General features: G+C 42.7%; 1 protein-coding gene across 4 annotated transcripts; it reads right to left on the bottom strand.

Annotated features, from left to right (window-relative positions):
* Positions 1 to 4,920: 4,920 nt before the first annotated feature.
* Positions 4,921 to 16,004, bottom strand: LOC118234061 (galactose-binding lectin l-1-like). 4 transcript variants are annotated; one of them, XM_035430373.1, is made up of 5 exons: positions 15,658 to 16,003; positions 14,444 to 14,607; positions 6,652 to 6,731; positions 6,214 to 6,385; positions 4,921 to 5,302 (listed from the first exon to the last, which is right to left on the bottom strand). In XM_035430373.1, the coding sequence occupies exons 2-5, from the start codon at positions 14,585 to 14,587 to the stop codon at positions 5,156 to 5,158; spliced, it is 543 nt and encodes a 180-aa protein (XP_035286264.1). In that variant the 5' UTR covers positions 14,588 to 14,607; positions 15,658 to 16,003; the 3' UTR covers positions 4,921 to 5,155. The 4 variants fall into 4 exon arrangements, with proteins under 4 accessions (XP_035286264.1, XP_035286262.1, XP_035286263.1 ...); XM_035430371.1 differs by lacking the exon at positions 14,444 to 14,607 and having other exon boundaries at positions 15,658 to 16,004; XM_035430372.1 differs by having other exon boundaries at positions 14,444 to 16,003.
* Positions 16,005 to 17,140: the final 1,136 nt, after the last annotated feature.

Below are 17,140 nucleotides of genomic sequence, written 5' to 3'. Positions count from 1 at the left end.
AAGTGCATTAGTTCAAGGTGCAGAGGTGCAAACTAGAGTGAAGTAAAGATCGTAGTGCCAGAAGTGACCACATAGATCAGGACTCCAACCCTGTAGAGTAACCTGTTCAGCAAACAAACAAACAATCCTGCCAAGTACAAACTAGCACTGAAATCACATTCACCTAATCAGAATCAGACAAAAACAATCCTGCCAAATAAAAACTAACGTGATCGCATTAGCCTAACTAGGTACATTGAGCTAAACTATAGGCTAGGGAGGGGTGGGGAGAGGTGCAGCCTGAAGAGATGATCTCATTTAATTGTATTTGTGGGTGAATCCTACTGAAACATTAATTTATTTAACCCTTGTTTAGCTTCTATGATAATTCTTTGTTTTCAAAACCAAGATTTCAGATCAAATTTTAAATGTATATTTTAATCCAAATCTGTGGTTAAAAGTTAAATATTTGGTAAAAATAAATATTCATTTATATTTTGAATCTTGGGTTCCTGGTGTGTAGCTTTATTTTTAAAACCATATATGTGTGAAAATAGGTTTGAAAGTGCGCAATTGAAAAATTCCTATGAATACATCAGTCATTCAGTTGCTCAATAGCATCAGTCACATTTGCTCAACCAACCAAGAGGATGCTTTCACAACCAAGATGATGCTCACACAGGACAGTACAGTGATGACTAACCATTTGATATTTGGACGGACCAATTTCAGAGTGCAGGGGAGTTGTGCGAACTTGTGAACTTCTTACGAAAAGTTTGCACAAGGGGCATGCACACGGTGAGACCTTCATACTCAAAACATTCCGTCTTTTTGTTTGTCTACTGTTCAAAATGTGTTGTTTTGAACAAAATATTTGCTTTCCTTTTGAGTATTCTGGCACCTTAAGGATGCAATACGCTTCAGGCCCCTCGTCCTGCTACTAAAATTTTTTTTATTTTTTAAATCAGTTTTATTTTAGTAAACTTTATTTAACCAGGAACTCCCCATTCAGAGTGAAATCTGAAAGGGGGAGCTGACAAATAACATGAAGTTGTGCAACAACACAGTCCAGAGCCATCCAGAGCCCCGGAGAGGCCTCCAGAGCCATCCAGAGCCCCGGAGAGGCCTCCAGAGCAGTCCAGAGCCCCGGAGAGGCCTCCAGAGCCATCCAGAGCCCCGGAGAGGCCTCCAGAGCCATCCAGAGCCCCGGAGAGGCCGCCTGCACCGTCTGTTGTCCCGCAGGGCCCGCCGCGGCCTGCTCTGGCCGCTGTTCCGCTGGCGAAGCCACCTGCCTTGCCCCCGTAATGTTCGTGCTCCCCCTAATGTTCGTGCTCCCCCTAGTGTTCGTGCGCCCCCTAGTGTTCGTGCTCCCCCTAGTGTTCGTGCTCCCCCTAGCGTTCGTGCTCCCCCTAGCGTTCGTGCTCCCCCTAGCGTTCATGCTCCCCCCTAGCGTTCGTGCTCCCCCTAGCGTTCGTGCTCCCCCTAGCGTTCGTGCTCCCACTAGCGTTCGTGCTCCCCCTAGCGTTCGTGCTCCCCCTAGCGTTCGTGCTCCCACTAGCGTTCGTGCTCCCCCTAGCGTTTTCACGCCCCCTAGTGTGTCCAAGCCATCGCTGCCCTACCCAGTGCCCCGAGACCTCGCCCTATCCATGTTCCCCACCGTGTGCCTGCCTGTTCACCTGCCCCCTTGTCTATTTTTTCCCGCATGTGTGTCAGCCAGTATGTTGGCCTGTTTGTCTGCCCCCCAGGCCGTCAGCCCGTCGGCCAATCTGTTCTCCCGCCTGTCTGCCTGTCTGTCGGTGTGTCAGTCTGTGTGTTTTTTGTCATGTCTGCCCATTTGTCAGTCCGTGTGTCATAGTTCACCCCTCTCCTTCCCTCTCTGTCTGTCCCTTAGTGTGTCTGTCGGTCTTGCCGTGTGTCTCCCCGCCTGCTTGTCCCTTTGTCTGTCCTTGTAGGTCTCCCGGTGTTCCTGTCTGAGTCCTGTCCCCGTCAGAGTCCAGTCCCGAGTCCTGTCCCCGTCCGAGTCCAGTCCCGAGTCCTGTCCCCCGTCCGAGTCCAGTCCCGAGTCCTGTCCCCGTCCGAGTCCAGTCCCGAGTCCTGTCCCCGTCAGAGTCCAGTCCCGAGTCCTGTTCCCCCGTCCGAGTCCAGTTCCGAGTCCTGTTCCCCCGTCCGAGTCCAGTCCCGAGTCCTGTTCCCCCGTCCAAGTCCAGTCCCGAGTCCTGTTCCCCCGTCCGAGTCCAGTCCCGAGTCCTGTTCCCCCGTTCGAGTCCAGTCCCGAGTCCTGTTCCCCCGTCCGAGTCCAGTCCCGAGTCCTGTTCCCCCGTCCGAGTCCAGTCCCGAGTCCCGTTCCCCCGTCCGAGTGCAGTCCTGAGTCCCGAGTTCCCCCTCTGTCCTGTCCCAGTCCTGAGTCCGGTCTCGTCTCGTCCCAGTCCCGAGTCCTGTCTCCAGCTCCCACCCTCTGTTCACTCCCTCCCCGGGTCGGCCTCCTGGGACGTCAGGAGCCGTCCCTTGGGGGGGGGGTACTGTCATGGTTCTGTGTTTTCCTGTCTGTGTTTCCCTTGTTGGGCCGCCAGATGGCGGCACTTCTGTTTTGTGTCCTGCTCCCCCCTGTTAATTGTATGATTGTTTTCAATTGTCTCGTTATTCCATCATTGTTCCCACCTGTGTCTTGTGATCCCCTCTTCTGGTTTGATTGTTTTTTGAGTTCACCTGTGTCTTGTTACCCCCTGTCCATTTAAGTTCTTTGTTCCCTTGACTCGGGTGCTGGTTCCTTGTGTTTGTTCCTACGTATGTTTGCTCAGACCATTTGTACCTGCCCTTGTGCTCTGCCTGCCCGTATTCTGCCCTGCCCGTGTTTGTGAGTTCCTCTTGTTTTCTGTTTTATTTAGATATTTTTTGAGTTTGTGTTTTTGCCCATCGTGGCCTTTTCTGTTCCCTGTTTGTTTGCCTTTTTGTCAGTAAAGTCTTTTGTTCCCCTCCCATTTTGGATTTGTGAGTTTTGTCCCTCTGCTTTTGGGTCCGTACCCCCCACGAGTCCTGACAGAAAGCCAGCAAATTTACGTGTTAAAGTTTCCTAATAATGATAATATTATTAGATTCATGGTCTTAGCCTATTATCAAATAGACCAAACATGAATATGTTAGGAGGTAATCCAGTGTACCTACTGTACTTTAAACCTCTAAAAAAACATGGAAGTTTACTTCTGCTTCTAACAATAGAGGTGATATTTGCTGACAGTTGTTAAATCCAGCCAGTCACTCTCCAATTTCAGGCAAAATATTTTCCATGCATCAAAACCAAATCGCACCACACTGGTTTAAACCAGGCTAGAAGATCAGTGCGTGGAGGGTTGCTGTACCGTGAACTTGTGTTGTGTTTCAGTGACCTTCCCGCTGGCCAGTGTGATTACCATAAACTTTTACTTTTTTCAGCGAAGTGTTTGTTGTCTTGGTGAGTTCCTGCGTTGCTTGAACTGGGAACAAATGGTGTAGCATGTATATGTGACCACAAGAGGGAAGTGGACCCCACTTTATTGAGAACACGTTATTACTTGTGAGCGCTGGCTTTGGTGAAGAGGATGTGGAAGAAATGGGCAATAACTGTGACCATAAAGTGATGGACAGGCTTAGACTCTTATTGACTCACACAAAGGTGCTTAAAAACCGCACCATTTGCATTCTTAACCGGTTAAATGGGAAAATATTTTCGGTGATATGTAACATTAATTTAATCAATTTATAAAAGTATTCTCACTCCAGATTCACCTCACAGTTGCTCCCCATACTCTACTCATGTATGCATGCTCACACAGACGCGCGCGCGCGCGCACCGGCACGCACCTGTAGAATATCACACACAGCACCAACCCGTACAGTGTCACTGCTGCCTTTCTAGCCATTTTCCAGCAGGGGGTGCGAGTGCCAGGAAATTCGCAATATAAGCGGCAGGCACAACTTTTTTGTGCTGTAACTGCACTGTGATGTTGCAACATATCGAAATGTTAAAAGTATAGGCTGTTTGACTCCTTCTGTAAGTGGGTTTAAAATATGGACTGTCATCAGTTACTGCTAAGCTCGTGTCCTTACTGCCCTCCGACAGAACAGCTTCGTGATTGGGTACTTCTGTAGCCTGTATATCAGTATGTCATGATCTTGGATGGGACCCATAGACCTGTCTTAATAATATGTGTCAGGGACATTACGTGTCCGTCCTTCTTTGGGAACAATGTGCGATTTGAAAACAATGTTTTAAAAAGAATGTACACTATTGATGCAAGCTTTTCCATAATATAAGTTTATTGAGTGTCATTAATGCTGAGAATTTTTTTTACCCATGAAAATAATAGGTCATCCTCCTCTTGTCCTCACTTTCTTCCTCCTTTATCCATCTTTCTTAAACTGGTGAGGTGCAAAATTTTCCTTTGAACTAGCATGCTAGCATGCTAAGGGCATTGATATACGTTTTGGTTACGCAATGTAGAGATTACCACACTTTTCCTACCCATAGTTTCACATAAAGAACCAAAGGAAAGAAATACTGGAAGCTTAAGTTATTGAGAGTTCTTATACTTTTTTATCCAACAGGCAGCAAAGTTTTTATACTTCCCACCATAGGAGGATTAGGTTTTGGCTGGAAAACCATTAAGTCTTATTATTGTTTCCTCTAATATATTTGGAAAAAAGTAAATGTCCACCTTAATTCTTTGCCTTAATTTCAGGGCAGGTGCTTGTCAAAGTGGTTTAAGGAAGCCTGGTTCTCCTGTCAGACTAGCAGTGGGGCATCTTGCCCTTGGAATGTCTAGGCTAGAAAATACTGCAGAACACATTCATCAAGTTCTGACTAAGGAGTGCATTTGTGACCCTTAAAATATGTTCATACACAAGGTCTGTAGAAAGAACTAGACCCCCCACCCCCCAATGAACAGCCACACACAGACACCATGATGAGATTTGCTCATGATAGAGATTTATTATTGAAGCTGTACTGATTCTCACACTCAGTGAGTTTGGACAGACGCCAGAGGGGGTCTGTTAAATGTTGCAGAGAAGCTCAAGATTAAAGGCACTGATGTCTGGGAGGGACTAAGTGCAGCCATAGCACAGCTGTAGGAAGGTGGCGGGAAGCCGAAGCAGAACAGCCAATCAGGAGCCAGAAAGTCTCGCACTTCCTCGTTGGTCTTTATCTTAAACTTATTCCATGGATTGTGGCATCTCCTTCAACCCAAATTTTATTACGTGATTGGCCAGGCAGACGGTCGGGAAACACCAAAACTTGGTTACCGGGTAGTATAATGTGAAATGTGTTGTCGGTGATGGCAATGGTCACCTATAAGACAGAAGAAGAAATCATAAGAAAGTTAAAATGGGGTTGGTGAGAGAAGGCAGGAGAGTTAAGTTACCAAAGAAGAAAGTTAACACAGTCCACTTCACACAGAACACACTACGACTGCAGTGAAAAACAATGATGTTGTGAGTAATAACAAATGAATAAACCTCAAATCTATATGATGCAGAACTTGATCTTCATTTATATTATTGATATTTATTTCCATTGCTGTAAAAATATATTTTACATAATTGGTCTTGGATAAAGAACATAACTGAAGGAATGAAGGAAGAGTGGAATGATTTGACTGGAATATTTTGGAACAATATTTCTGCCCGAAGGGTAGAAAGGATTTTGAAGGGTAAATTTTCTGAGAATGGTGGCTGAAGATTTCTGGGTGAACTATCTCATCTGAACATATTACAGGAATTTAGCAGACGCTCTCATCCATTTTACATAGCATTTAAACTTTATCCAATTATATTTAAGCAATGCAGTACAAGGGTACAACAGCAGTGTCCTACCAGGGAATTGCACTGCCCTTCCCCTTTTCATTTAGCACTTGCAGTAGGGTTGGCACCAGGGTATTTAGGACGGGCACGCATTTAAGTTTAAGGAGTCCTATACTCTTGACTTTGCAAACGTCATTCACATTGCATGAACAAGATATGGAACAACTCTGTACACATTCAAATTGTGTCGATCGCCAACTAGGTGTGGAAAAATTGTGATCTCAATCTATGTTTGGGGGGGCACAAGTGCCTATTTGGGAGGGGGGGGGGGGGGGTATTGACCACCAGTGCCCCCATGATCCCGATCCCAAATTGCAGGCTGGTCAACTTTACACAGGTACAGAGGACTGGATGAAGTCTCCTTTTAGTGACTCAGTGTCTCCCTGTCCGAGGCCTCACCTCAAACTCCTGCTCCGGCTGGAAAGGGAAGTTTCTCTCTCTCACTTCTTCACCAAACTCGTTATTTTCCCGGGAGTTCATGACAATGACAGGGCGGGAAGAGCCATATCCGAAGCGCACGTCACAGTGCAGCGCAATGTTTTGTTCGTCTTGGCCCACATTGATGGAGAATCTGAGAGAGAAAAAGAGCCACACAAGGGATGGATGATGGATGATCAAGGATGAAGACGGCAAGAGGTTCAGTAAGAGTGTTAACAGTGCTGACAGAGGCACCAATGACTCACAGATGCACGGCAGGATTGGAGACTTGTGTTACACACTGGAAAAAGGGGTCGTTGCCCAAATGTGACATTTACATCATTATCAGAGATCCAGTTTTAATGCTGCCCTTAGAAGGCTTTCTAATAAATTAAAGGCCAATGTGCACCAATGACTCACCTTTGTGGATTGAAATGAAAGGCACCTTTGACCCACAGTTTCATTCCTGGCATGAAGGATATGTTGTTCACCCCTGAATTCTGTTTAAAACAGAATACAGAAAAAACAAGAAAATTTATGGTCAAAGCATTTCTCTTGTGATCATGCGCACGTGAAGATCTGCAAATTTATCTGCATTCCATACACTGACTCTTAAACTAACTATCTCTTTGGCCGTAGATATTAGAGCATCATTTGCAGCATTCGATTGTGTCTTTTTCAGCTGTTTTAAAAATCCAAAATGCTGCATACTTACGGTCATCTTGTTAGTTCAGTTGTTCAGTCTTCACAGTAGTGCAGCTCTGATTAGAATGCATTGTGAATTGTAAGGTGTGATTTGTGTATTCATGCGCTTGTGAGACAATGAACAGACAAACTCTAACCAATCAAATCAACAGAAAATAAAGTAGTTGTGCATGAGTTAACCCTGATAGGACCAGCAGTATCATGGCACAATAATAACTTGTGGGTGTGTTTTAGTGAAGTGGGTGTGTTTCCGAGTTGAGATAGTGTCTGTTTTGATTGCTGTTGGAGTTAGTTCCACTTGTGTCACATTGCAAAATGAATTCAAAAGTGTTGAATTCAACAGGACAGCATTGGAAACTGAAGTAATACTTGATTTATATCAGCATTCCGGTGAAATGAAAGAAGCAAAAAAGTATGATGAGAAAGAATAAAACCCTTTGTCTTCATTAAGTAGGCTGTATCTTATGCATTAAAAAGCTTTGACCTGATCATCTAAAAATCATTTTTTCTGGTCATAGGGTTCACATCATCTATTACCAAGTCATGCCTCCTGTGTGTACATTTAGTTTTCTTATGAAATCACACTGCTGCCTGTATTAACACATTAAACTGTCCGTCAGCCGAAGGTTCACTGCTGATGAACACCTGAATGGAGACTGAAGCTCTGAAGCCCTCACAGTTCATCTCATTTTATTGTATTTGTGGGTGAATATTTCCATGAAAGCTGTACACCACCAGGGTACAAAGATTGTCTTAGGGTCATTTTTGACCCGGCAGTTATAAAATTATTTACACACCACAAAAACCACGAAGACACACACACACACATACACTCCCACACTCACACACACACTAACACATACACACACACACACACACACACACACACACATACGCACGCACGCACACCCACACACGCACTCCCACAGTCTCTCTCTCACACACACACACACACACATACGCACACACACAGACATACGCACACACACACACACGCTCGCACACCCACATACACACACACACACACACTCCCTCAGTCTCACACACACACACACACACATACACACACATTACATTACATTACATTACAAGCATTTAGCAGACGCTCTTATCCAGAGCGACGTACAACAAGTGCATTAGTTCAAGGTGCAGAGGTGCAAAAGAAACATACTAGAGTTAAGTAAAGATCGTAGTGCCAGAAGTGACCACATAGATCAGGACTCCAACTCTGTAGAGTAACCTGTTCAGCAAACAAACAAACAATCCTGCCAAATACAAACTAGCACTGAAATCACATTTGCCTAATCAGAATCAGACAAAAACAATCCTGCCAAATAAAAACTAACGTGATCGTATTAGCCTAACTAGGTATATTGAGCTAAACTATAGGCTAGGGAGGGGTGGGGAGAGGTGCGAGATTTCGCACACGCACACACACACGCACGCACACACACACATAAACACACACACACACACGCGCACACACACACAGTTGTACAGTGTTCAGCAGAGGCAGCTGCGCTGTAGCTCTCTGAGAGAGATAGGGTCCCACCTTGCTTTGACAGGCCACATTATGGGAAGACACCAGTACCCCCCATGGGCTAATTACAACTGCTGACTGACATAAGACAAAAGGGTTCACCTTCACACTCACCACTGCCTCTACCTGCTATGCTATGTACACTAAACTGCCTCTATGAGCTATATTCTATGTACACTGTACTGCCTCTATGAGCTATTCTATGTACACTAAACTGCCTCTATGAGCTATGCTATGTACACTAAACTACCTCTATGAGCTATATTCTATGTACACTGCACTGCCTCTATGAGCTATGCTATGTACACTAAACTGCCTCTATGAGCTATGTTATGTACACTGCACTGCCTCTATGACTTATGCTATGTACACTAAACTACCTCTATGAGTTATGCTATGTAGACTAGACTGCCTCTATGAGTAAATGCTATGTACACTAAACTGCCTCTATGAGCTATGCTATGTACACTAAACTGCCTCTATGAGCTATGCTATGTACACTAAACTGCCTCTGTGATCTATGCTATGTACACTGCATCTGCAAAGTCCATGCTCACACACTTGCATACTGTCCTACATGTGCTAATTAGAGTTGATTAATTTATGTTCTTCACGTTTTTGTTTTGTATCTATTATCTTATTGTATTCTTATTTATTGTTGTTGTTTATACACCTTGTGGGTGGGGGGCAATGGTTCAAAAAATGGGAACAGATTAGTATTTTGTAGTTTAATTCATTCACTTTCGACCCTTAGGACAAGGGGAGTATACAGAATGTTAAGACTACACAAGGGTTAATATGTCCCAGACATTATAAAATGGGGGGCCTGTGTATTAAACGTGCTGTCATTTCTACATGGGGTATAAAAAATGTCCTTCAATAAAAGCTGGGAATGTGCAGTTTAACCATGTGAATTGCTAGATTACAAATCTAAAATTGTGTAGTACAGAGCCAAATCAAGAATAGGTATTTGTCCAGAGTATGCACAGAAGTGATTTTTGGCGAGTGGCTTTCCCTCTTGCTATTGTATTACAAAGAAACAACCTGTGGAAGGGATTACATGCTCATTTTTGTAGCCATTTCCTAATTATTTTTCTGAGGAATTTATCAGACAATTATCGGACATCCTGCAGTTTGTGTGTGAAAGGGTTCACGGGAATTTTGCGCTGATCTTCCTACAGGGCCGGCCCTAGGATTTTGGTAACCCTAAACAACGAGGGGGGGGGGGCTCTCTTGGTAAAATCCTTCATACGTTGCATTGTTATGCACTGTTCTGTTGCCGTTCCATTTAAAATTTATACCGCTAATTCTGCGATAGGGGATGAATAATGTAATTACGAAAATAACGTTATTTACCTTAGGTAAACATTGGATCGTGTGGCCCCCCCTAGCGGTCGTAGCCCTAAACATGCCACGGGCCGGCCCTGTGTTCCCATGTAGTGTCTGTGCATGTTGTGACAAAGTATTTTAAACAATCTGAAAAGTTAGTCATCTGCAGGTCCATGCATGTTATTTCATGCTGACTTATCCTTGTAAACCTGCATGCATACAAAGCCTCATAGTCTGCATAGAACACAAAATGGCCATCAGATCTGGTGATTTTAATAGACCCATTAAAGTAAAAAATCACAAATATGTGATTAGAATGTTCATAACTGTACCAAATGTTCTTTAATGTACCATTTTCACTAGGTTTTTAGCATAACATTGAAATGTGTATTAGCGCTTGTGTAACATATTTTGTAACATATTGTATTTATATTAATATATAATATATCATTCTTCAATCTTGCTGCAATGTAGAACATTACTTTTGGCAAAGCAATTAAATGTTTTACCAATAATTTATCTTAAAATGTGTAAAAAAATGTAACATTTTAAAATTGTGCTGCATTTAAAATTATTTATTTATTGTTTTAACATTTGGCAATGCCAATGCTAAATTGAGCAGGATTACAGAATGTCCAAAGAGGTCCTGGGTTCAAATCTCTCCTGTGCCTTTCTGTGTGGAGTCTGCATGTTCTCCCCGTGTCCACGTGGGTGTCCTCCAGGTACTCCGGTTTCCTCCTAAGCTAATTGGAGAATCTAAGCTAAGGTAAGCTAACTGGAGAATCTAAATTGCACATACAGTCAGGTCCATAAATATTTGGACATTGACAAAGTTTTTGTTATTTTAGCTGTCTACCACAGCATATTGGAGTTGAAATTAAATGACGCTCAAAGTGCAGACCTTCAGCTTTCATTTGAAGGTATTTACATCCCAATCGGATGAACGGTGTAGGAATTACAGCACTTTTTATATGTGGTCACCCCCTTTTTAAGGGACCAAAGGTAATTGGACAATTGGCTGCTCAGCTGTTCCATGGCCAGGTGTGTGTTATTCCCTCATTATTTCATTTACTAGTAAGCAGATAAAAGGTCTAGAATTGATTTCATGTGTGGCATTTGCATTTGGAATCTGTTGCTGTTAACTCTCAATTTGAAGTCCAAAGAACTGTCACTGTCAGTGAAGCAAGCCATCATTAGGCTGAACAAAAAAAAAATGCATCAGAGAAATAGCAAAAATATTAGGTGTGGCCAAGTCAACAATCAAGAGAAGACTTCACCAGAGTAAATACAGAGGGTTTACTACAAGAATTAAACCATTGGTAAGCCTAAAAAAAAACAGGAAGACTAGATTAGAGTTTGCCAAAAAACATCTAAAAAAGCCTGTACAGTTCTGGAACAACATCCTATAGACCGATGAGACACAGGTCAACTTGTACCAGAATGATGTGAAGAGAAGAGTATGGAGAAGGGAAGATACTGCCCATTACCCAAAGCATACCACCTCATCTGTGAAGCATGGTGGAGGTAGTGTTATAGCGTGGGCATGTATGGCTGCCACTGGAACTGGTTTCCTTGTATTTATTGATGATGTGACTGCTGACAAAAGCAGCAGAATGAATTATGAAGTGTATAGGGCTATATTATGTGCTCAGATTCAGCCAAATGCTTCAAAACTCATTGGACGGTGCTTCACAGTGCAGATGGACAATGACCCGAAGCATACTGCGAAAGCAACCCATGACTTTAAATCGCAGTCGCTCAAATATGTAATCGTTATAATTGAGAGCTGTAACGTTACGATTCATCAGCATGGAAACAACAGTTGTATAAGTCATCAGTGTAGAATTATAACGTTATGCTGTGTCAATTTATTTAATATGCTGTATCAATATTTGTTTGTGCTTGTGAAAGCATTTTTCTTATCAAAACACACGCACGCACGCACACACACACATACACACACACACACACACAGTTGTACAGTGTTCAGCAGAGGCAGCTGCGCTGTAGCTCTCTGAGAGAGATAGGGTCCCACCTTGCTTTGACAGGCCACATTATGGGAAGACACCAGTACCCCCCATGGGCTAATTACAACTGATGACTGACATAAGACAAAAGGGTTCACCTTCACACTCACCACTGCCTCTACCTGCTATGCTATGTACACTAAACTGCCTCTATGAGCTATATTCTATGTACACTGTACTGCCTCTATGAGCTATGCTATGTACACTAAACTGCCTCTGTGATCTATGCTATGTACACTAAACTGCCTCTATGAGCTATGCTATGTACACTAAACTGCCTCTGTGATCTATGCTATGTACACTAAACTACCTCTATGAGTTATGCTATGTAGACTAGACTGCCTCTATGAGTAAATGCTATGTACACTAAACTGCCTCTATGAGCTATGCTATGTACACTAAACTGCCTCTATGAGCTATGCTATGTACACTAAACTGCCTCTGTGATCTATGCTATGTACACTGCATCTGCAAAGTCCATGCTCACACACTTGCATACTGTCCTATGTGCAGTTTAACCATGTGAATTGCTAGATTACAAATCTAAAATTGTGTAGTACAGAGCCAAATCAAGAATAGGTATTTGTCCAGAGTATGCACAGAAGTGATTTTTGGAGAGTGGCTTTCCCTCTTGCTATTGTATTACAACGAAACAACCTGTGGAAGGGTTTACATGCTCATTTTTGTAGCCATTTCCTAATTATTTTTCTGAGGAATTTATCAGACAATTATCGGACATCCTGCAGTTTGTGTGTGAAAGGGTTCACGGGAATTTTGCGCTGATCTTCCTACAGGGCCGGCCCTAGGATTTTGGTAACCCTAAACAACGAGGGGGGGGGGCTCTCTTGGTAAAATCCTTCATACGTTGCATTGTTATACACTGTTCTGTTGCCGTTCCATTTAAAATTTATACAGCTAATTCTGCGATAGGGGATGAATAATGTAATTACGAAAATAACGTTATTTACCTTAGGTAAACATTGGATCGTGTGGCCCCCCCTAGCGGTCGTGGCCCTAAACATGCCACGGGCCGGCCCTGTGTTCCCATGTAGTGTCTGTGCATGTTGTGACAAAGTATTTTAAACAATCTGAAAAGTTAGTCATCTGCAGGTCCATGCATGTTATTTCATGCTGACTTATCCTTGTAAACCTGCATGCATACAAAGCCTCATAGTCTGCATAGAACACAAAATGTCCATCAGATCTGGTGATTTTAATAGACCCATTAAAGTAAAAAATCACAAATATGTGATTAGAATGTTCATAACTGTACCAAATGTTCTTTAATGTACCATTTTCACTAGGTTTTTAGCATAACATTGAAATGTGTATTAGCGCTTGTGTAACATATTTTGTAACATATTGTATTTATATTAATATATAATATATCATTTTTCAATCTTGCTGCAATGTAGAACATTACTTTTGGCAAAGCAATTAAATGTTTTACCAATAATTTCTCTTAAAATGTGTAAAAAATGTAACGTTTTAAAATTGTGCTGCATTTAAAATTATTTATTTCTTGTTTTAACATTTGGCAATGCCAATGCTAAATTGAGCAGGATTACAGAATGTCAACTTCAACCTCAGTTCTTCCGACGACTTTCTCTTTGCCTCTCCCCTGCCTTCGCCTGACTCCTTGGCACTCATTTTGCTAGTTTTTTTACATGAATTAAAAAAATAACATCGCTGGTAATTTGTAGGTAGCAAGCTAGCTTACGTTTCACATCAGAAAGAACAAGCAGGAGAACGGCAGCCGTGCAGCTGCTCGATCCCGTGGGTGCACGCACATCATGCGTCAAGCATAATGATTGGCCGGAAAGATGCAACCTGCGTTTTTAAATGACTTCGCCCCTAAATACAGATCTCGGATCAGATTTGTGACAGTGCAAACCGGATCCTGAATCAGCAGCCAGGGGATTTAGTAAATTCATACACTTTTTTTGTGAAATGGCGAGAGTATCGTACATTTGGGCACTTTTTGGCATTTTATGATCGTACAGAGGGTAAAATTATGGTACAAATACGATAATTATCGTACACCTGGCGACGCTGTAGCTAGCTAATAACGGCTACCTACAGGGTTGGGAAAAGCGAAGGAGCCGTCTATACTTGCGCAGTCGCGTTGTAAACAAAACAACGCAAGGACTACTGTTAGAAATACAGTATGTGCCCTGTCACTTTACGTTGTGGGATTTGTTGTGTTTTTTTATTTGATAGTCGCCATCTCAAGTTACCAAATTGGCTAAATTAGCGCCGACGTTTCCCTGCTGTTCCTGGCTACGGTCTGAAACACTGCCAAAGAGGTGGTGACATTAAACGACACTAGCAGACACCCCAGGTCCAGTATATTATTTAATATGGGTTATTTAGATAATTTATTAGGGTAATGGTTGAAAAAAAAAATTCCCCTCATGAAAATAGCTTTTGTCACGTGATTTACCATCACGGTATTACATTACGTTTATGATAGTACTATTTCACATTTGAATTTTACCGTCTACCGTCATACCGGTATACCGTCACATTCCTAACATGGAACCTCCTGGACTCCGAACTTGCATTTTTCCAAGTTGAGCTTTAAATGTACAGCTCTGGCTCTATCCAGTACCTGCTTCAACCGCTTGTCATGCTCCTCCCTATTGCGGCCCCACACCAGGATATCATCAACCAGGATTTCGCATGGCTGCCCAGCAAACAGCTGCTCCGTTGTCCTCTGGAACACTTCGCTGCCAGCTGAAATGCCGTACGGCATATGGAGGAACCTGTACCGTCCTATTGCAGACATGAAAGTGGTTACTTTGGAAGAGTTTTCTTCAAGTGGAATCTGCCAGAATCCACACTTGGCATTGAGTGGATGCTTTAGTGTCCGGCGTATCTGCAATGACCTGCTGTATAGTTTTCATGGGGTGGTGTGCCTGCAACAATGCCTTATTCAAATGGACAGGGTCTATGCACAATCAAACTTTGCCATCCTTTTTACTTGCAGCTACCATTGCAGAAACGCATTCAGTGGCTTCAGTCTCAGTCTGATTTATCCTGCCGCAGTTGTTGCAATGCTTGTTAAAGTTAAAGCATTTGGATCTCTCAGGAGGATGTGAACCATCACAATTTGAACAGCGCAGGGCTTGAATGGCGCACACCTCTGTCTCTCTCCTCAGTTCTTTCGTTCCCCTCTCAGATTGCTCGTTCAGCATGCAGAGGTTGATAGCGGACTCTAAAGTCAAATTTTTCTCACGAAGTAATTGTTTGCGCACTGTATCACTCTGTATGCCACATACAATGCGGTCTCGTATGAGCTCGTCAGTCAGTCAGCGCCAAACTCACACTTCTGAGACAGTCTTTAAAGACGTTGAGACAAAGAATTGCATTGATTCGTCAGGCTTTTGGACGGTCTTTTAACCTGGTTTTAGCCTGGTTCTTACCCTCCCTGATTTACTTTTTATACTTTTATTTTTATTTGTACTACTTCTGTTTTTATACTATTTTTATGTTTTTATTTATTTTAAACTATTTGCTCTGTTATTTATCTGACCTCATTTGTCTGCTGTGTTTCTTGTTGCCCCACTTTCTTTACTGCTGCCGTTTACCCTACTTTTAATCTTGATTTTAGTTTTGTCCTTAGATCTTAAATGTTTTTTTATATCCTTCAGTCACCCTGTTTTTTTCTGTCTTTTTATGTACAGCACATTGAGTTGCACCCACCGTCGGAAATGTGCTTTATAAATAAAGCTTGATTGACTGATAGATAGTATTAAACGTCTGTCTGTCCATAATGACATTCTTTACCGGGAGTCATATTTGTTGAAACTTCTGTAACAGTACCTCTGGGTCTTCCTGGTTCTCATCCGCCCCAAAAAAAGCCTCTGACTTTTTAACCGCATCAAGTCCAGCCAGATTTAGCAGAGTGTACGCTTGGATTTTCTTTGTTTTGTCCGCTAAACCTGCGTTGCAGTATATCCGCCATTCCTTTTCGAACTTCTTCCAACTTCGCGACATTCTCATCAAACACCATAGGATCATTCCGTCTCAGTCCTTGAGCCATTTCCACCGTCTGACACCATGCAGAGAGCTGGTTTGTAATAAATAGTCCAACAATGATATGCAGATAAAACCAGTGAGTTTACTGTGCACTTTCAGACCAAACGGTACATCATCTGAATACAGTCCCCCGTGCTCCCAAAACCCCCATTATATATAGTTCCGTGGCCATAGCCACACCCATCATATACAAACACCCTTGAGGGCAAACAACTGGTGGGTGATATCCATTAAAATATCACAGTGACGTAATAAAACGAGTCCTGTGTGTATAATAGACGCGTATACAGTATATCAGACAAGCAGCAGTGTTCTGGAGGAGCTGCAGAGGTCTGATGGAGGAGGCTGGTAGGCCAGGAAGGAGGGAGTGGCAGCAGTCCAGATGGGAGATGATCAGCACCTGGACTAAGAGCTGGGTTGAGTAGGTGGGGAGGAAGTGGTGGATTTTCTGAATTTTGTACAGAAAGAATATGTTTTTCTTCAAGTGCGACAAAAAAAAGGAGAACCAAGGTGGTGAATCCAGAGGCAATAAGCACTGAGGGACGGTGAGCCAATGCTGACATCTAGTGGCACTTTCAGTGAAATGCAGCAGGGGAAAGAGTAATGGTGTGACATCAGCAGCCACAGAACCATGGGCCAATCACTGCAGACCCCTCTATGTTCTCATTGGCCCTCTGTCCCTCCCTGTTTTCTCACGGACCCGAATGTCTACATGTGTGGTATCTAATTTTTTGAACACATTTTTTCAATGTAGAAATTACAAACATAATTCATAGAAATATTTATTTATGAATTAATATATTTTTCAGAGATAAACCCAGAATGACTTCACTTGGGTGGCTCAGATACAGAAAGCACTCACTCCAAGGGCAAGATGCCCCACTGTGAGTCTGATGAGAGAACAGGATTAATTTAATTATTTCACGCAACCACCTGCTTTCTTAAGCTGTTATTAAGGCACAAGATGATGGTGGACATCAACGTTTTTTCTTAAGTAAAAAGCGGAAACATGAATAAGACACTATGGTTTACCCAGCCAATACCTAATCCTCCTGTGGTGGGAGGTATGGAAACTTGTTTCCTGGATAAAAAAGCATTTGAACTGAGGCTTCCTGTCATAGTATTTATTTCCTTTGGTTCCTTATGTGAAATGATTTGAAAATGTCTTTACACAGAATGATGAAACATAAATAATACAATGTTTATAAACAATATTTGGCATGTTTGTTCTTTCTGTTATCACATCATTCTTGATTAAATCAACTTT

Source organism: Anguilla anguilla, chromosome 8, assembly GCF_013347855.1.
Source record: "Anguilla anguilla isolate fAngAng1 chromosome 8, fAngAng1.pri, whole genome shotgun sequence".
NCBI classification, from domain to species: Eukaryota; Metazoa; Chordata; class Actinopteri; order Anguilliformes; family Anguillidae; genus Anguilla; species Anguilla anguilla.
The sequence above is the reverse complement of the archived record's forward strand: the minus strand, read 5'-3'. Positions and strand labels throughout refer to the sequence as shown.